Here is a 20373-nt window from a genome sequence, read left to right as displayed (position 1 = left end):
ATGGAGAATGATTATATGATAGGTATCATGTTAAAGAATATGTAGAATAGCAAGTGCATCTCCTTTCATCCACTTTGAAGTTAGTGTGGCATTTAGCAAACAGTTTTTGCTATTTATTTTTTTTCTTCTTCCACAGCTATTTATTATCCACCCTCTATTTTACATTATTTACTCTATTACCAGCAGTGTCAGTAGGATGTGAAAACGTAATAGCTTCTTTGGCATCTGTTTGCAAAACACATTTTCAATTGGTTGAAATAAAATATTTTGCTTTCATTTTGGGACATGTGAAGAACAGGTTTTGCTGCTGACTTTTCTGTAGTTTCTGGCTGGGCAGCACTAGAAGTTGCAGTGTGAGAGCATCCTTGCTAAGTAGGATGGTTTCTGTAAGTGAAGCATATCTAGATCCCCAAGATGTCCTGGTTACATTCACATTTGCATAGACTTATAGGGGGAACAAATTTTCATTTTCCCTCTTGCTTAGGTTTGGTAGTTACTATTTTGGGAGCCATCTCTTTGCTGGGATTTTGGATCAAGATGTGTACCACTGATAAACAAGTTAAGGCCCTTGCTCTCCAAGTATTTTCAATGAGGGCTGCCCAACCTCCTTGCCAAAGTTAGAGATGCTCAGCACTTCGGAACACTAAACTCTCCTCTTGCCTATTTTTGTCTTTTTTCCCATGACCCTAAAATTTTGAGGTACCGTAGCTCCAGCTTTTGGAGATATACAGCAAGGTCTGCCTCAGCTTTTACCTCTCTCTGGGCCTTTCTGAGGCAATTCTACAACCTGGTGAGCTCCAGCCACAGGACTGCTGCTCAGAGTCTTGTGAAATCAGGAGTGAAGTTGTTCCTGCAGTGTTTGATGCAGACTGTGTTTGTTACAGGTGATGTTTGGGAAGCATTTACTGGCTCGTGTACTCTGCCTCATCGTCCTCCCACTTGCCCTCTACACGGCTATGTTTGCTGTTCATTTTGCAGTGTTAAATAGAAGGTATTTCACAATGTTTTCTCCAGAAGAATTACTTGTCTTTGCTTTGAATTAAAGGCTATTGGTTATATAGTAGTCCGCTTTCAGTGTCAGAAGCACAGCCACCAGCTGTGTCTTTGTTTAATTCCCTTCCCCAATTCTCTGGCCAAGCTGGCAGTGAAATTGAATTTGAGCTTGAGACTTTCTGAAATGACAAGCAAGTAACCTAACCAAACTTCCTGTCCCATTTTTTTTCCTCTTCTCTTTCTGGGACCTGAAAATGTCTCAGCTCCATTCTTTGTCTTTTTGTAATTAAAAAATCATTGCACTCCTGAAAAATGGCTGTGATTAAAAGAGTCTGAGAGTGCTTGAAGGGAGGGCTCTTTCCTGACTGCTTGCAACCAAGGGATGCTTTTTACAAGGAAAGAGCTAGTAAAATGGCCAAGTAATGTTTTCCATATGCCAGCATTATAAATTAGGTGAATAAGCATTTCACTGTAGAAAAAGAATAGAAAAATAAATGTTATTTTTCAGTTAAAGTCTGCTGGTCTTACCACTAACATCTTAGCAAAAGTAAGACTGCAGGTGTCACAGAGAAAGGCTTTGTTATATCTGTCCTGACAGTGGGTCACTTTATTTGTTGTAAGAGCACCCCCAAAGACAGTTCTGATGTTTTGTGCAGTGCCAGCATGTACATTTTTGAGACCTCAAGTCCTTGCAGCTCTGGACAATTTCCTGCAAGACTGTCTCTATCTGCTGTGATTCACAACATTAGAGAAGTGTGCCTCTTAAGGGAGCTGCTCCTACTCTTCTTCAGATGTCCAGTCTGGTTTTATAATTTTTCTTCTATAAAAACAACTTGGTAATGCATGACAGAGGTTTGTAGTGAGACCTCTAATTGTCATATTCTTTGCTATCTTTTGTAGTGGTCCTGGGGATGGTTTCTTCAGTTCAGCATTTCAATCCCAGCTGATTGGGAACAATCTTCATAATGTCTCCATTCCAGAGCGTGAGTATCCACATGAATAAAGCACTCTGAATGTTGTCAGTGTACATGTGAGCTTAAATAGAAATGGTGTCCCTGTGACTCAGTGCAGAGCAGTGGGAATTATGCCTTCCATGGTCAAGGTCAGATCCATGCTCTTCCTCTGTGCAGTTTTATGAATTGACAGAAAGAAAAAGGCTGAAAATATCACCATGTTCAGTGCATGGTCACTATCTGTTTTTTTCCTGTTCACCTTAGATTTGTGAGTGTTCAGATGTGGGATTTGTTTACAAAATATGTGTAAATGGCAACTGTCAACTTTTGTGACACAGCATGCCACTGGTCCAGCTTTGTTGTGTTCAGAATGCATCTGAATTTAGCAAAAAAAGAAGGCTCTGTGGTTGTTCCCTAATCCTCAGGTTGGCTAGGGACTACTGACCCTTTAAAATGGTTTAGGTTTCTGATTACTTCAGCTTTTTTCTGGCTGTTCCCAGCTCCAGAGCTGTCACTGGGGGAACATCAGGTCTGATCTCTCAAGGCTGAGTTGTGTTGGGGGTCTAGGAGGGAAGGTGCCTTAAGCCAGTGTATATCTGCTATCCAGTAGCTGAGCTTGCCTCCCTTCCCTCTCGTATTGCTGTAGGGGTCAGCAGTGTTATACTCTTAGGGAAAGCTATTTCAAAACTTTCATTATGAAATTACAAACAAAGGAATGCCTTACCACGTCTGTTTATGTTAAAACTTAGTGCAGGGTTTGAAGTGTTTCAGCCAAATGTTATGTAACAGTTTCACTGAATCCTGGTTAGGGATGGGAGATAAGCCTGCAATGAGCCCTGTGGAGTAACCTGTCAAACAGGAAACAAAATTCCATCAAAACAATGGGGAGTGCATGCTTAGTCGAGCACTGTAGACTAACTGGGGGAGATACAGGAGAGCTGTCTTATGTCTTTTTTCCTCCCCCTTTCTCCTGCAGATTTGGCCTATGGGTCAGTGGTGACAATGAAGAACCTTCGGATGGCAGGGGGATACCTGCACTCCCACTGGCACCTCTATCCCGAGGGCGTGGGGGCTCGCCAGCAGCAGGTGGGTGCTGTGATGTATTGCCTGTGTCTACTACCCTGGGTTACTCTCTTTGTATTTGAGGGGCCAAACTGGTAGGAGCTGTGTGTTGACTCAGCATCTGTTACCCTCTCAGTGCTACAGCTGTGCACTTGGCTTAGAACTCTGACTAAAAGGGAGGCTTGAAGAGAGCCTACCACACTGCACCAGAGGGGTGACTTACAGTAACAAGGCCACCATCCATAAATGGAGTCCAAGAAGACTTCAGAATAGTTTTCCATAATGAAAGTTACCTCAAGGAAAGTTGTAAAACTTGGTTTAAAACAAGTACATTATCTTACAGCTTTTCTGGCTGTATATTAAAAGCAAGGGAATGGAACTGCTGTGTATTGTTTTTACTCCAGCCACTGGCCTCTGTGAACTTACATGAATCCCTCTCCTTTGTGCCTTGCTTTCTTCATCTGTCACCAAAGAATTTGCTCAAGAAATTAGATACTGTGCATTTGTAAGCTAATATAGCCATATGGAAACCATCTGAGCTCAGGGCTTCTCATTAAATGATTAAGCAATAAGTGAAAGTAGAAATCAGAAATCATGTAACTATCTCTAATTAAGAAGTACAAACATTAAGTGGATTTCTTATTTTTGTCCATCATCATCAAGCTTCACAAATCTTTGCTGTTTCTGCACTTTTACCAAGATGTATTCTGCAGTTTGATTATTGGTGTCTAAAAATTGTTCTGAGATCCTTGAAAGTTGCCAGAGAAACACAAGTGTTTGGTTTTTAACTCCTTGCTGTCTCTGTGGCTAGAGGCAGCTTTCAGAAGTGAAAACTTTGTCTCAATCTTTTTTTCCTGCTGCTTGTCGCAATCAGAATTTCTAATACTCTAGCATGACATTAATGTTTATTACAGTTATGGAGTTGTCATGCTAAACTGCCTCAAGCATAGGCAAAATTGGAGTGCAGATCATGCTTTATGACACTAAAAGCAGGGAAAGGCAATTTGGAGAGGACACTAAAGGGAGTTCCTTGTGGAAAGTGGGAAAGGGTGGAGGTTTCCCTGCTGTGTTCCCTGCCCTGATGGTAGGACAGCAGTAGGGTTCTAGGGTAGTTTCAGGGCTCTGGAGAGGGGAGGAGAATTTAGAGAGGAATTTGGAGGAGATTTAGAGAGGAAAAAGTGATCTCTCTCTGCTTCCACTTTCTCCTCCTCTCCTGATGGCTTGACCCCAAGGTATGAGGTTCTACCTCCACCTCTCCCTTTTTCCCCATGGTCAGACACTCCTGTGTTCTGCCTCTCACCCAGCCACTGGGCCATCTACTCCCACCTGAGAGAGAGGCACAGGTGGGGCACTGGGCTAGGGTCCCACAGAGCAGGGCTTGCTGCTCTCTAAGAGGAGGGTGGGCAAAGGGAGTACAGTTCCACATGCTCTGGGCAGCAGCAGCCTGGAATAAGATGCTCCTTGTGTCCATGGTAGCAGTAGCTGCAGTTGCTCTGTGTGAGGCTGAGCAGGCTGGCAGGGGTTAGCTGTGTGGCTGTAATGGGTGATTCCTGAATCCTTACAGATCTTTTGGCAGATGTTGTGGTTGTCACAGTCAGCCTGTTGTCAGCAATCTCTACTGTCTGTAAAGCCAGTGCTGCTTCTGTCTCCTGGTTCAGATAGTGGTCAGTGATTATTCAAGAACTCTGGTTTGGATATCCTGTTGTTGTAGAAGGAGCCTCTGAAACAGGGTGAGGGGAGATCAGGCTGTGTTTGGAGGCTCTTGGTGCCTGTGAAATGCCATGAAGGGTAGTGCTTCTGAGTATGGGCTATACACTGGCTAAGAGGTGTCATCTGGGTTAAGGAGTGCCCCATAACTGGTTTTCTAGGGGACACTGTGATAAAGGTAATCTCAGGACTTCTGTGTGGTTGATGCATTCATTTGAGGCTTTGATTTGCTGGTGAATGTGTGACTGCTATCAACAGCTTTTTTCTTGTTATGTAAAATAATTAATCCTGTCATTTCAGGTCACTGCTTACTTACATAAAGATTTGAATAACCTGTGGATCATAAAGAAACATGACTCAGATACAGGTAACAAAAACCAGTTTAGTGCCTTTTATAACTGCTGCTTCTGTTTTTTACATAAATATTCTGAGTTCTTCCCAGGGCAGAGTATCCTTCAAGGATATGAGGGGGAGATGAGGAAGACCGAGGGGAAGCTGTCTCTTGATTTACATTGTGTATGTGTCTACTGTGTTTTTTTGTTCTTCTTCAGTTTGTACAGCTGAAGTAAATAAGCTTTTCTTAGCTGAAGGTTGCATTGACAATTTTTCAGCTGTGTAGGGCTGCAAATAACAGCAGAGAGGAAATTTGTCTGAACTGAGTTATTGCAATCTGTTATTGTGGCTAAGAGTCTTGGGAAAGCTGGGTCCTGTAACAGTCTGGTACATTGTGTTTGACAGATTTTTGTGGGTGATTGCTTGGGACAAGATAAGAGTACTGAATGTGATTATCTGTGTTTTGTGCAGAAAGCTGTTGATTTAGATTAGGTAGTGTATATAGCTGAGGCATGCTTGGTCTGGCAGTTTCCTTTTCTTTACCTGATGCATGTTTTTATAAAAATTAACAAGAATTGTCTGAATAGCAAAAAATATAAATAATGTAGATATATAAGAAAAATTATAATCAGTGTTGCAAGAGTCATTTATAGTTCACATTCTTTGGAGTAGCTCTCAGGATTAGAGTTTAGAGCAATGTTTTACATCAGGCTTAGGGTCAACACAACTTTGTTTGCTTTATTATCTGCTTGAGGCACGAGCATCAGCAAGAAACTTTCTAAGACCCTGGTAAGTTTGTCAGTGCATTGATATGATTAGTTTGTCTTCCTTCAGCAGATCTGTCTGACCCCTCAAGCCCTGTGGAGTTTGTGAGGCATGGAGATATTATTCGTCTGGAACATAAAGAGTAAGGATGATTTCTGGGATTCAAAGAGATTGTGTGATTGAACAGAATTGGTGGGAGACTTGTCCTGCTGGAGACTGTGGTTAGACAAGCACAAGCAGGCTGTGTAATAGAGGTATCTGTATATCTGAATTTCCAGTGTGAGGTTTGTAGAGTTTTTCTTCTATGATTTATGTTCTGAAAAGTGTATATTAAATAAGAAACTTTAGAGAGAACCACACAACTTTATTAGAACTAGCTGCCTAAGCAGTAGGGAGATTTCTGCAGTTGTGTGAGGTGCAATAATCAGGGTAACTCTTCCAGAGAAGCAGTTTCAAAACCCTCATTCTGTTACCTGTCTCCATGCTGAATTTTCTAGACAAATAGAATATAGGGTTTTTTGTCAGTGTACTGCAAGTATCTTGTCCCTATGTTCATAGGTGGTATCCACCCGCTGAAGTTCTCAACAGCACTGAGATCATAGCAGTTAAACACTTCCAATGAAAGTGGAAGCTGATCCCTTCCCTTTCTGCAGGGAATACCTAAGAGGAAGCAGGGGAACCGTAGTGACTTGATATTTAGTCTTTATCTAGTGTAATGTCAGCTTTGATCTCTTAACAGAACCTCTAAACTCATGAGCCAGGAAATCATGTTGTATTGTAATTCAGTATGGCGTATGCACAAACCATTGCTTAGCCTTCCAAAACGATTGTAAGACTTACTTTTTTTAATTTTGAATTGGGAGTTTACTACCAAATATGTGGTAATGAGGATGATAAAATCTTGATCAGGCAAAATGGGTTAAGTCCTGCTGAGGTCCCTGGCACGGGAGTGCCTCAGCAGTGCTGGGGAAGGATCCGGCAGGCGGCACACGGGGCTGGCCTGTGGCACATCCCGTGGGACAGCAGTGTCCCTGCAGCTGGGCAGCAGCACAATGGGCACTGTCCCAGCACCTTTGGCAAGGACTGACGGACTGTGGCCATGTTTCTCTGCTTGCCTCAGCTGGCAGACCCTGCCAGCGTGGGAGGCTCACAGGTCTGCACTGTGCTGGTGCTAGATGGTGGCCACTGATTTCCCCCTAAATGGTACAATCTTTCCCTGCAAAAGCAAAACTGATAATCACAGAAGGTCAGGATCTTGCTTTTCTTCTTATAAGGCAGGTCTCTTTGTCACACTTTTACTGTTTATTAAAACAAAACAAAACAGAGCAAATTAAAACCAATCTCTTTTCCTTTTGTAGTTTGAGGGTTGGATTTATTCATGCTGTCATCCTTTTTTGTCACTGCCCAGTGTGGTATAAGCTCAGAGTCATGTGCTGGAAAGTGACAGTTCCACTCCATCCCGTTAAGGCTGCATCCTGCTGTGCCCTCAGCTGGAATTCAGTGGTTAGAGTACTGGCAGATCTCTGAATAGCTCAAACCAATGTTTTTATCACAAATTGACAAGGGTTCAAAGGTTTGACTTTTAATTTCCTTTCAGAACTTCTAGAAATCTGCACAGTCACCAGCATGAGGCTCCCCTGACAAGGAAGCATTTTCAGGTCACTGGCTATGGAATAGTAAGTGAAGGGAAGATAAAACAAAAGCTTCTTTGGGAAGAGTTCATATCATGATAAGGGAATTTATTGTTGCTTTTTTTAGTTTGTTAGCCAGGATGATAGATGGACATCTGCCATCCTCAAGGGAAGAACTGGTGTAGTATGAAATGCCTTCTCTCATATTTAAGGTCTATTTGATGTGAACACAGATAAAAAAATAATTTAAACTTTTACTGTCAGTCTAGCTTTGGCAGCATTCAACTCCAGAAATGACAAACTGAGCAACCTTGAAGTTGCTCTGACAAGTATTATTTTATGTATTTGGCCTTGTCACATAGACAAGTGTTTTTTTTGACAGAATGATGACAGAATTTTGAATCACAAAGATGGAATATGCTTTGAGGGCTGAATTTCTAAATGCAAAGATCTGTTGCCTAAACCCCTTTTGTGGAGCAGCCAAGTTGCCCCTGTTTATGCTGTAACTCTGAGCTACAGTCAAGAATGAATTGAAAGCAAACAAAATCAAAATTGGCAAGATAGAGATGTGTTTGTGAGTGGTTGCTTATGTCTAGAATGATGTCTTCCTGATGGGGAATATCTTCTGTGAAGTGTGAGTAAGGCTGGTCTGGGCGAGTTTTTTTAGCTTTGCACCCAGTGGAGTTTCAGAATTTCCTATTTGCAGTGCTTCAGTTCTGTGTGCCTTCTAGTTTGGGCATTGTTTGGTTTCTGTTTTTATTTTTGTAATTTTTTTTCTCGAATGGCGTATTTGCTGATAGAATGGAACAGGAGACTCCAATGACTTCTGGAGGATTGAGGTGGTGGGCAGAAGGACTGGGCAGCTCATCAAAGTCCTACGCAGTCAGGTCCGGCTAACCCACGTGGCCACAGGCTGTATATTGGGATCTTCTGGAAAGACTCTGCCAAAATGGTAAATATCCACCCTCTGCAGGCCTTTGAGCTGCCATGTTCCTTTACTCAATGGTACTTTTAGACTAAGCAATAAGTACATTTCTTCCATTTCTTTAAAAGAATAAAAATGTAAGTAGCAGGTTCTAGAAATATGGCCAGAGGCAAAGATCTGGGTTAGGATTATGCAGTCTGTTACAGTGAAGGTATGCAGCTCTGAAAAATAGTATCCCTTACTAAGAGATCCAAGAGTGGCATGGACATAGATCTTGTCTTCTGGTAAGGCCAGGAGGGGATGATAGATGTGTTATTTAACATGCTATTTATCCTTGGGGTTTGCAAAAAGCACTGGAAACTGTGGTACAGAATGCTGTTCTGTACCACAATCTTGAAAATTGCTTTCTGTTGGTATTAATTTACCTTGTGATTAGAAGAGCTTTGCTATTTTTGCATGCAGCATCTAAAGCAAGGCAGTGGTTACAAACTGCTATTAGCAGGTGTTGGGATTTTATGTCTTTGAATTATGCATCTTCATCATTCAGATGAGGTGTATGCAGAGACGTCCAGGGTGATGGAAGCAAGCTGCCCTGTCTATAAAGCTGCACCATGTGGGATGCTGACATGGATCCTGAGGCAGAGGTGTGCACTCATGTTGCTGCTGTTTTGAGAGCTGTCTCCCTAGGTTTCCCTAGGAAACTCTAGGTTTCACTTCTCTGTGTTGTGGTAAAACCAGATTCTAAAGAATCCTGTGGATGCTGAATCACAGAGCAGGCAACTGCCTGGCCAGGAGTGCAAATGCCACTTAGACATCACCATAAAGCTGGGCTCATGGACACATAATGTGTTCAGTTAACAAAAAAACCAACCTTCATCAAGAGCATTCAGAAAACATTGTGGATTGGGTTTCTTCTTTTTTTTCCCCACTAACAATTTGGTATGTGAATGGAAGTTATTGCCACAAAATGTTGATGATAGTAACAGCTGAGGGCAAAAACATACTTGTTAACTGCAAATAAAGATGGTTAGAGTATGTTGGATTTTTATATTTTTTATTTAATGGGTAGTAATCACTGCCCTTCAGAGAATTTAATGGTAATTAAGTAATGGATTACTTAATTAGTGAAATTTGCTAAGTGGTGATTGATAGAAAATTCCCTATTCATCTGTCATATTTCTGCCAGATTTGATGCACTTTCTCCCAAAGTCTTTGATGTGACCTACTAGACATAGGGTGACAGACTAAAGAACAGTTATTAGTATCCTCTAAGGTAATTGTTTCTATAATACAGCTCTTGCAGATATGGATTGACTTAAATTGATGATTTTCTTTGGAGGAACTATTAAGGGTTGAATTGGAAGTAGCTTCTTTTTAGTTGGCAAGGTGCATAATTTTCAAAAATCCCACATATCCACCTAGGGCTTTTTAGGTGAGAAAGTGAGAAATGTGGTTCAACTATTCCGTAGAATTTTGATGTCAGCTGCCTTGCAGATCTGTTTTGGTTTCTACATGGTTCCTATAGTATGTAAGAATGCAACTGCTGAAGCATTATGGAGAAATATAAAGCTGAATGGGCAAAAACTAAACACAAAATGGAAATACTGAGTGCTCCTGTGGGGTGGTGGTGAACTGTTCTGCTGATCCTCAGGGGCTGGGAACAAGTAGAAGTGACCTGCACACCATACCTGAAGGAGACACCCAATTCCCTCTGGAACTTTGAAGATCATATTAACCCTAAATGTAAGTAATTGATTTCCTTTTTGATAGAGAGTGCATCTTGGCTTACTGTTTAAAGGAAGGGATGAGCTATCAGATAGCAGTAACTGGCATTGTGCATGAACTTGCTGAACTTGAGTGTGTGCAGGGATACAGAGCCCTTTTCTACTTCACTGTTTGTACTGGAAGCTGGTGATAATGCTTGAAGTGTAGTGGAAATATAAAGACTTTCTTAAAGATTTTGAGATTTTAATGTGTTACAGAAGTGTGAAGTACTCCAATACAGGCTGTTATTTCTAAGATTGCTTAATTGGGAATTGTTGTCATTGTTATGAGTATGTCATATATATTTCAATGATTTTTTAAAAAAGCTTGGATCCAGTCTGTTCTGGTATATTTTTTCCTTCTCCTACTGGGGCTGTGCTAAATGATGGCTTGGCAGTACCATCAAGAAATGAATAGTGTGTGACAGAGATCTGAGTTTGCCAGTAATGGCAGGTGGGCCTTGCAGCCTTATCCAGGAGTTATGTTTGTTTCACAGGCTCATCTGGCCTGGGTTGTTCAACACAATCTTCACCCCATGAATTTCTGGTGACTTGGGCTGAGTTCTGAGTTATTAGAACACTTACTGTTCTTCCTCCTGTGAGAGCAACTGTGTGCAAACCAAAGGAGAGAAATCCTGGGCTGTTGACTTGGTAGAATTTCTTCTTCTGTTGTAATGCATTTTTTATTCCCATACTTATGGCTCATTTACAGATAAACAGCAACCTATGAAGCCTGTGTCTCTTAATGGCAGGCAGAAATACAAATCCATTTATTTCATGGACTTCTATGTAAATCTGTTGCTCCTGGAAGTCAAGGAGGAAATTTAGAAGTACAACAGTTGTAAAATTCATTGGAAATTGACTGCAAGCCACTGTGTTTAGAGTATGAATGAATTGCATAGAGAATTAAAAGAGGTTCTGGAAGCAGATTTGTTGTAGGAGGACAGAGTTTAGTTTATTATGAAAAAGGCAAATAAAAGGAAACCATACAAACTTATAATCTATTTCTCTCCTTTTTTTTTTTTTTTTTTTTTTAAGTGCCCAATATCAGCCTGGATGTTTTGAAGCCTTCTTTTGCAGAAATTCTGCTAGAATCCCACATGGTTATGATCCGGGTATGATATCATTGATTCCAGACTATCATTTTTTTTCTCCTCTCTCTTGCATTCAAAAACAAATAGCACTTTCAGAGAGATCTGGGTGATGGCTGCAAGCTAGGGCAGAATTTGCATGCCCAAGCAACCTACTTGAATTTATACTTAGAATAAAGGATGATCTTGGAGCTAAATCTTCCAAGTTTGGAAGCCCTGTGCTTAGTGCCTGGCTCTCCTGTTGGTGTGATCTAGCTACAGCCTAGTTATGTAATGTTTTCCCTACCTTCCTATAAGGCTTTAAAGGAAATTTAGTATTTGTGAGGCAGGGAAGGATATTACTGTGGTCAAAATAAGGAAAATCAGCTAAACAGACACTTAAAAAACTAGTAAGTGTTTGGATTGAAAATGGAAAACTTCTGATTTTTTTCAAGTTCATCAAGAAGCTGTGATTTGTGGTTTCCTTTTTATCTCTGAATATATACTTTTTAAAGAGCAGATTTAATATTTGCAAGGTGGACGGCTCTTGTGGTCTTTTCCTATGCTTGCTCTTTGTACTCTTGGCCACAGCCCTTCTACCTCCAGCTCCTGAATGAGAATGAAGAATGAGAAGTTAATATTTTCAGAAAGGAGTCTAGGGTTTTCTTTGCTATTGTTTGTGAAGCTCTTCTCAGATTTTAAAGAGAAAAAAGTTGTCAAGCACGTTATTGTTAGTACTTGTAAAGTGTTTTTGTAAAGTGTTTCCATGGCAATCAGTGATAATGCTGTCTCAGGTAAGGAAGCACCTGCATGAGTTTCCATGGAAATAGTCTTTGAGGCTTTTTTTATGTAATGGAGAGAAACCTGTCACAGCAGTCTCTTAATGAAAAAAGGTCTTGCTTATGCAACATGTATCCTTAGTGACAGAAAAGCTGAAGAAGAGAAATGAGAGAATACTGCCTCTTTTACTACCCAAAACCCATTTTCACTTGCATAATAGTAGTAGAACATTCATAGTCCTAATTCTGACCATTGTGGAAAACAATGTGTTTATGTAGGTCAAAAAAGAACTTTCAGGTAGGGTACTGATGTATGTTTGTGTACACAGACATTTCTGGGCAGACATTGCACCATACCTGCCTGCTCATTTAAATTTTATGTTCATTTATCTGTAGGGAAACAGTGGCCTCAAACCAAAGGACAATGAAGTCACATCCAAACCTTGGCACTGGCCCATCAATTACCAGGTATATTCATCAATCTATATTCCTTTCTATTTTCACTTTAAGAAGTGCTTTTGCAGTGCCTTTTGAAGCACAACACCTTGTAATTGCATTGAAGATGTTGTCAGCTTTCTTTTGGAGCACCTGAGATGGGAATTTGTCTCACCTTAGAAGCTGTGCAGAATACAAACTGGACTGATGAATATGTTTTTCTCCCTTCTGATCTCTCTCTTCAGGGACTGCGTTTTTCTGGTGTCAATGAGACGGATTATCGGGTTTATTTGCTTGGAAACCCGGTAAGTTGGAGTGAGAGGTTCCAAGCCAATGTCTTTAGCAAACTTGAGCTTAGTCTTGCTTCTGCCAGTTGTCTTCCTTCTCCTTTTGGACTGTCTCTCTAATTGTACTCTTTATGTTTGCACATCGTGTGCACACACCCAGCATAAAGTCCCAAATCTTTCTTTTTCTCTTGTGTAGGTGATTTGGTGGCTAAATCTGGTCACTATTGGGTTATATCTTCTGATAACAGTTGCCACTGCAGTGGCACTGAAGAGAGGTGTCCAACTGACATCTGAACTCAAAGGTGAGGTCAGTCTTCCTTTTCATAGATGCCTTTTGCAGGAACCTTAGAAGTGTGTGGATGGCAGGACTTGGTGTGTCAAGGGTGGGAAACCATTGAGCTTGGATTATCAAGCAGTGTCCACAGGGAAGAGAGTGGGAACTTCATAGCTGTAGTTTATAGTGAACACCACAGATGATCTACAAAAATAGTGCATGGCTGTCTACATTGGCTGCAAGGGATACAGGCCAATTAATCAATGCCCTGCTGTCAAGCTTTGCATGTGCTCAGTAGTTTGCACAGTGTCTTAAGACAAGAAATGTTTTCTGATATTTATGCAAAGCAAATGACAAATACAAGAGATAATAATGATCCTTCATTATGTCCATTGCCAAGGTTTTGAAGCTTTTCACAAGGCCTAATTAGTCATACTTTCATCATTCCTGTTTACATCAATGGTTGCTTCATTTTGTAGATCTCCTTATGGAAAGTCAGTTCCAAAATGTGATGGGAAACCACTCAATTATACAGTGAGTTATTGGCTAAGCTGTATACAGACACCAGAGCTCTTAGTCCCTTCCCCAGGCTCTGAAAGTTAGGCACCACTTCTTTCCAGGAAGGGCTGACAAAGTGATCATCTGGATGGCTTTCATTGCAGAGACAATGAAAATCTTCAGAAACCAGAATCACCTGATTGGTCTGATGCACAGATGGAGAAACTGCATGTTTGGTTTTAACTTAGAGTGTGGCCAACCTCCTGCCATGCCTTGAGACTTAGGATTGTGTATCTCTTTTCTGGCAGCTGTTCTCCTGAAGAGTGCTTGTGTGTTTATAATGAATGCAACTAGGATGTTGCAGAGGCTTGAAGCAATTCCAGAACAATTCATGACTTCTTGCAAAGATCATTCCTGTTGAGTTTACTTAGTGTGTTAAGGTTTGCAAATGGGAACTGTAGCTGAGTTTTTCTCTGCTGAGGTGTGTTTATTTGTGTCCCAGAACTGTCCAGAGTGGTGCTACATGCTGGAGGGCAGATCACACTGGGCTGGCTCCTTCATTACCTCCCTTTTTTTATGATGGGACGAGTTCTCTACTTCCACCACTACTTTCCTGCCATGCTTTTTTCCAGCATGTTGACAGGTAAATACTAGAGTCTTGGAGAAGACAAGGTAGGGAGAAAGGTGATAATCTGTTAAACTGAATGTTTTTCAGCCTAAAAGGTTTATTATTTTTATAGGCGTTGTTTGCTTGTGCAAAGAGCTTAAAAGCACTGACTTACTCAAAACTTTTTTCACAAAACAGCTTGCAATGCAAATTTTTTTTTTTGTCTGTTTGGTTTTGGTTTTTTGGTGGTGGTTGGTTGGTTGGTTTTCTGTCTAAAAAAAAAAAATTGTTAATTTTGTTAAAAAGTCAGCCTGAAGAGGCAGTCATGTCTAGTGCTTAGGGCATTTAAATTTAGAGATGGGATTCCTGGTCTCTGCTATTTCACTGTTCTTATATATTCTTGTATATAAGTTACTTCCCTCTTTGTTTGCTGCCAACACCTTTCTGTCATGTCTGTTTATAATTTGGCCTTGGTCATTTTTCCTGTGAATTTATACCAACTTCATTAGCATCTGGCACCCAGATCTCTTTTGCATTTATTCAAATGGAAAGGTAGGACAAAAAGAACCTTTCTGATACAAAACAATTTCTATGGTTCAGAAGGTTACCAAGGTAAATGAATTCAAAAATTGACATGGTCTTTTGGTGTTAACAGAGTTTTGTCAGCCTAGTCTGTGAACCCAGCAGCTCTGTTCTTCTGACTTCTACCTCTTCCTTCTCCTAGGAATCACCTGGGATGCACTACTGAAGTTCTGTGCTGGATTCTTGTCACCCAGCACTACAGCAAGAAAGGTATATGGAGGTGGATTCCTGGCACTGGTTCTGCTCATCCTGTACAGGTGAGTACAGCTGAACTTTTCATGAATGGAATGTGTGACAATTGCCATCTCAATAGAAACTTTGCTGCCTGTTAATTATCCTTAGCATTTGTTCCCTTTTTCCTTCTCTGCTGATTTGTCAGACATCCTCAAGCCTAATCCTAAACCTTCAAATTTGTTTAGATTCAGTATCTGTGTCCCTGTAATGCATTATAGAGCATCTTTCCATTGCAGGGAGTCTGTCTTTTGTTGCAGCACACAGTGTGAATACTCTGTTCTCCTCCAAACCTGCCGTGCAGTGGTTTGTGGTTCTATTCCCAATGATGGTGACATATTCCACAAATACAGGCAAATTGTTCATTATTGTAGGTTTACCACATGTGATAAAACTATGTGCTAGGTATATATTGGGTTCAGCAGAGATTAGAAGGTTCCCAGTAAAGTTTAGAGCAGTCCAAAGACAAAGGTCCCATAGGCTGGGAACTTCTTGAGACAGAAAACTGTGCTGTGTTTGATGGGCATTTGGTTTCTTTCCACAGCTTCTACCTCTTCCATCCCCTGTCCTATGGGATGATAGGACCCATGGCCTCCCACCCGAGCAGCCCCATGGCAGGGCTCCGGTGGATGGACTCCTGGGAATTCTAGAGCAAAGGAAGCCTGGGAGCACGGATCAGAAACATGGGATCTGCTGCATGCCAGGCTGATTCTGGTGCTTTGAGAACGTGACTGTAAAAGGCCTCTCTGGAGGACTCTGGGTATAGTAACCCTGTTGCTTTGGCATTTGTTTGCACTGCCTGCATTGGAAGATGCAGAGGATGACAAGGTCCCCTTAAATTAAAAGACTCATATCCTGAATCCTTAGGTTGTATTAATGGACAACTGGCTGCCTGAATGCCAATTCCTTGAAGCAGTATGTGTCAGTCCAACAGCAGTGGCATTCCAGCAGCCAGATCAGTACAAGTTGGAGGCTGTCTGCAGTTGCACATACACTCTATGTGTGTGTGTGTCTTCCTTCTTGTCATCTAAGCACCACTACAGTTTGAAGCACTATAGGACTTCTAACAAGATTAACAACCTTTCTTATGATGAGGTTTTTGAAAGCTTACTGTAAGTATCTGGGGACCTTCATTCTACCTGCCTTGGCTGTCTGAAGGTTTTTTTGTTCTGACCCTGGATTTTTAAAATTTGACTGATAGGGTCTGTTTGAAATCTCCTGATCCATTGTGCCTTGCCTGTCTCCCAGGCCCATTGCAGAGATGGAAATTGTTTATTCCTATATACTGCCTTTCTCTCTGGTCACCTTTAATCGGTTCTACAACTCACCTAGCAGGCCTGTTTTCAGAGCCAGACTGTTCCAGCTTAGCTCTTTGTAGCTTTTTTCACTTCTGTCTGAAAGCGCCAAGGAAATCACAGTAGAAATGACAGGTGGTTTATTTTCAGTCCCAGTATGCTGTGGAGACCAGCATGAGGATGTACTGGAGACTGTAATGATAGCTTGGAAATCTTACAGACAGCTGTCATTCAGCTTTTGTTCCCAGCTATTTCAGTGCCAGTGCCTGTGCTTTTAGGGGAAGGCTGCATCTCAGCGCATGTGGCATCTGCAAAACGGGCTGCTGGTGCCAAAGTATCTGCTCAGTGTTCCCAAACTGAACAAGTTCCTTCTCTAGACTGCTGATTATCAAATTACAAGGAAATGTGAGGCCAGGCAAAAATTCTTTGTCTGTGAAGTGTCAAGAGCCATTGAATGTCAAATCCACCCCTTCCAAGAAAGTGGAATTTGATTTATCAGGTGCCTTTGTCCTGTGTTAGGTCTATTTTTGTCTGTGTTTCTTTTATTCCATTTCCTACTCTTCATCCAATGTCAATTTCTTGTCACAGTTCAAGTTGCTACCTTGTAGTATCCAATGTGAATGACACTTAGATCACAGCTGTATTCCTAGCTCAAGCAATAATATTTGAAAAACTCTTGTACGTATGTTTCAATGAACTCATGTCTTTCATTTCAAAGTTCTTGCTTTGCTTCACAGCCTTGCATCAAAATTACAGGTAGAGGGAGAGTAACAGGTGGGTGTGTCTGCCTTTAAAATGGACTGTGCATTTATTTCTCTTACCAAATCTTGGATTCCAATACATTTCCTACCACATGGAAGGGCTGCAGTAGCATAATTGTTCTGTGGGGGAATTAGACTCCAGTCAGACTTGCCTTGGGGTCTCTCTAGTTGAGATCCACAGCATTGTTCAGCAAGGCAGCTGCTTTGTAAGGCTCTGGCTTGGTGTGTCACATCTCTCCAGAAACTGACTCCTAGAGATACTAGCTCAGATGGGATGGACCTGTGCTTTTGATTCTCAAGGTTTTGAGTTATCACCTGCTGCTTATACGTGGTGGGAAGCCATTGCAATAATTAGCTGCTGGGTTTGATGATTTTTTCTACTTGTTATTGCAGGAATTCTCAGAGGTGATATATAGGCAAGAAGGATGTGGGAGAAGGCTGCAAACTTCTTCAGAACCTGCCAGATCTGACAGCAGCAGCAAATTGTTAACTGTTGGCAATGTGGAAGGCAGACAGTGCGGTGCTGCCTTGTAACAATGTGATCCCCCAATCTCTTGGTGAGATTATTGACTTAATACATTGCTGTCCTCAATATGAGCTTTCCCTAAGGGAGTCCCATTGTCATGGGGAGGATTTGCCAGAAGAGCTGGCAAAAGCTATGATTTAAAGTGCATTTTTTTCCAGCACATACAATTACACACTTCCCCTTAGCATTAGCAACAAAAAAAAAAATCTAAGAAGCTTGTGTTTTGGAATTACTGTTTGTAACACCTTCATTCATCATATTAAACCTTGGGAGTGTAGAAATTGAGTCAATAACCTTGGTTTCTTCAGTTATTATTAAGGGGTCAGTTTTGTAGGAGTTGCCTGAGGAAGATGAACTAGTCTGTTTCTTGGCTAGGATCCTTCCATCCTTTATTAGTAATAATCTTTTGGATGTGGATTGGCAGCTGAGTGCTGAAGGTGACAAATTTAGTGCTCTCATCCCACTTTCCTATGCACAAATCCAGCTTCTCTTTCAACACAGACAAAAGGTTTCTTTTTCTTTAGGATTGTCACTTCAGAAATTTTCTTGAGAGCATTTGATTGACATTGAGACTGTTTCTTAGGTCTTGTGTACTGGTAAATGGTTGAAGGCATACAGTGAAAAAAAATCTAGCTATTCCACAAGAGGGAGCAAGTTCCAGCAGAATTTTTATTTTTGATCTGGAGTTAAAAGGATGGAAAGGTCTACATTGAAGACTAGAGGGCAGACATTTCCTCTGCACTCTCTGGATTCCAAGGGTTGGGTTTTCAAGTAAGTGTACATTGATGTAGCTCTGTCTTCTTTCAGGAGAAAAATTACTCCTGTTGGAATTTGACCTTCAGTATTTGCTTCTTAAAACAAAATCTGTCAGGCCATTACTGAAACATAATAGTAATTGATATTTTATGAGGTGAGTAAAATACAATAATTTGGACTCCCTTCGTGACTCCGTCTTGAAATATCTAAGTGGTACAGACATGAGGCAATGGGTGCAAGGCACTCTTTGTTTTTGGGATGGAATTTGGGCTGCTTTGGTTCAGTTTTTCCCGTTGTGCTTGTGGAATGAGTTCAGGTTCTTTTTGAGAACTGCTCATTAGTCCTCTTCTGCAGTCACATGGAAATAGCTAACGGTGCTTTCTGGGGCCAGAGGTGCTGTTCTCTGGAGCAGCTGCTCTCTTTGAACCCTGCTTGACAGGGCTCCTTTTATCACTGACAAAGTATTCCATCAAACTGTATCCATGGATTCAAATCACAAAAAGCTGCAGGCTGCCACGTTCCCTGCTTCAAATTCTTTTTTGTGTGTAAACTCTATTTTCAGCTCTTCAGTCTCTGAAGGATAGAGGGCCTCTGGGCTCATCTAGCTTTATCCTAGGCAATCCATCCATCTTAAAAGGTTTCTGCTAACAGTTGCTTCAGGACATTGACAGGCACACATCTATTCCAGCAGCAGGGACTGGCCTATTTCCAGGAACTGGACCACTCATGCTGTGAGACACAGATGTGACAAGATTTGAATGGAGATTTCTGTGCCAAGGTTGCCCTTGGTCCAGGTGGAGGACTCTGTGCCATCACTGTTTACCACCATTGTTTGCAGTCCTGGAAGCCACCACCACTCTTTATTCTGCACAGGGCTTTCTTTTTGCATCTTGATTGGAAAGGCTGATTGATGCACAAAGGGCATTGGCAGAATATACTTTTTTATATCTTCCTTCTTCCTTCTGGTTCTTGAGGAATGCCCAAAGTACAGGACATGTCTTTGCTTCCCCTAATTTTTGGGCTATGCATCCGTTTCATACAGGTGCCTGGACAAGGGATAGGACAGAACATCTTGTAATACCTGTCATGTGGTCTAAGAGGAAAACCAGAACCTTGTTATGGAAAGGTAAACAAATGTGTTATGTGATAGTTCCCTCCTGTCCCTCCTGAATCTTTCAGAGATTGTTTTTAAGGGGCTTGAGAGCAAACCAGCTGCTATTGTGGAAACACAAGGCATTCACCTGAAATTCTGCATTGCCACACTTAGCAGCTTCCCTTCCATGCTGTGACTGAGTAACCCTCTGGGCTGGCACCATGTGCACAAGCACTGATTCCTCCTCTCAGGATCCTGCTGGCAATGTGAAAACCTCCTTAGCAGTGCCCTGTGTCTCTGACAGCTGGGGAAAGGAGGTAAGATATTTATTTTTCCCCTTTACAGCAAGTGACCCCATGATCCCACACATGGGCAAGTGTGTCACGAAAGCAAAAATGTGGGGACTGTTAGAACAACATAAGGCTCTTCCCTGCTGGGAAAGGAAGACTGAGGATAAGAGCACCACCTCCATAGCATACTTTCTTTGGGGCAGGGCTGTTGGCTGCAAGCAGTCAGGACTGAAAATTCTCTGTCTTCTTTAAAGTACTAAGACCTTAGTTGTGTGGTTGGTTGCAAGTAGCTTCACTTTTTGTAAACTTCTTTATGCTCTTTACTTGAATGCCAAGGGCTATGGTTAACACAAATAATATCTGTGGCTATCACATGTTAGCATAAATAGCATTCCTGCTGAATTTGTAATTGATTCTAAAACTTTGCCAAGTGAGCTTACTGTGTTTTACAAGAGACAGGGTTTAGAGCCATCTTTGAAGAGCTTGCCCCTGGCTAAGCAAGAGTTTGGAGCAGCAGTGAGAGGGGTTCTTTGGTAATTCTGTTCTATATCCTGAACCTTTCTTACTAATGCCGGGGGATGTGTGTGCATCTGTCTGAACTGAACTCTTTTAACTACAATGGTGCAATTACTGTACCATATGGTGTGGATGGGAGAATATTCCCTTGAGCTATAAATGTGTTTTGTACAGGTGATAATGGAAAATTAGGTCGAATTTGGAATTTAATTTTGTAATAAATATCTCTTCTTTGAAGCAA

General features: G+C 41.4%; 1 protein-coding gene across 5 annotated transcripts in view; it reads left to right on the top strand.

The window, feature by feature from the left end:
• The window catches only part of POMT2 (protein O-mannosyltransferase 2), a 27751-nt gene extending 7378 nt beyond the window's left edge, over nucleotides 1–20373 (top strand). For 2 of the 5 annotated variants that reach the window (XM_077180526.1, XM_077180527.1), the window contains exons 7-21: nucleotides 885–991; nucleotides 1894–1976; nucleotides 2923–3032; nucleotides 5016–5082; nucleotides 5883–5955; nucleotides 7411–7489; nucleotides 8245–8396; nucleotides 10021–10112; nucleotides 11171–11247; nucleotides 12378–12449; nucleotides 12662–12721; nucleotides 12900–13005; nucleotides 13978–14118; nucleotides 14807–14921; nucleotides 15440–20373. In XM_077180526.1, the coding sequence (XP_077036641.1) occupies nucleotides 885–991; nucleotides 1894–1976; nucleotides 2923–3032; nucleotides 5016–5082; nucleotides 5883–5955; nucleotides 7411–7489; nucleotides 8245–8396; nucleotides 10021–10112; nucleotides 11171–11247; nucleotides 12378–12449; nucleotides 12662–12721; nucleotides 12900–13005; nucleotides 13978–14118; nucleotides 14807–14921; nucleotides 15440–15545 (1440 nt within the window). In that variant the 3' untranslated portion in view covers nucleotides 15546–20373. The remainder of the gene's footprint in view (nucleotides 1–884; nucleotides 992–1893; nucleotides 1977–2922; nucleotides 3033–5015; nucleotides 5083–5882; nucleotides 5956–7410; nucleotides 7490–8244; nucleotides 8397–10020; nucleotides 10113–11170; nucleotides 11248–12377; nucleotides 12450–12661; nucleotides 12722–12899; nucleotides 13006–13977; nucleotides 14119–14806; nucleotides 14922–15439) is intronic. The other 3 variants (XR_013182856.1, XR_013182855.1, XM_054635271.2) reach the window with 3 other exon arrangements.

The sequence above is a fragment of the Agelaius phoeniceus genome, chromosome 6 (assembly GCF_051311805.1).
Source record: "Agelaius phoeniceus isolate bAgePho1 chromosome 6, bAgePho1.hap1, whole genome shotgun sequence".
Lineage (NCBI taxonomy): Eukaryota > Metazoa > Chordata > Aves > Passeriformes > Icteridae > Agelaius > Agelaius phoeniceus.
Note: the sequence above shows the minus strand (reverse complement) of the source record. Positions and strands in the feature narration are given on the sequence as shown.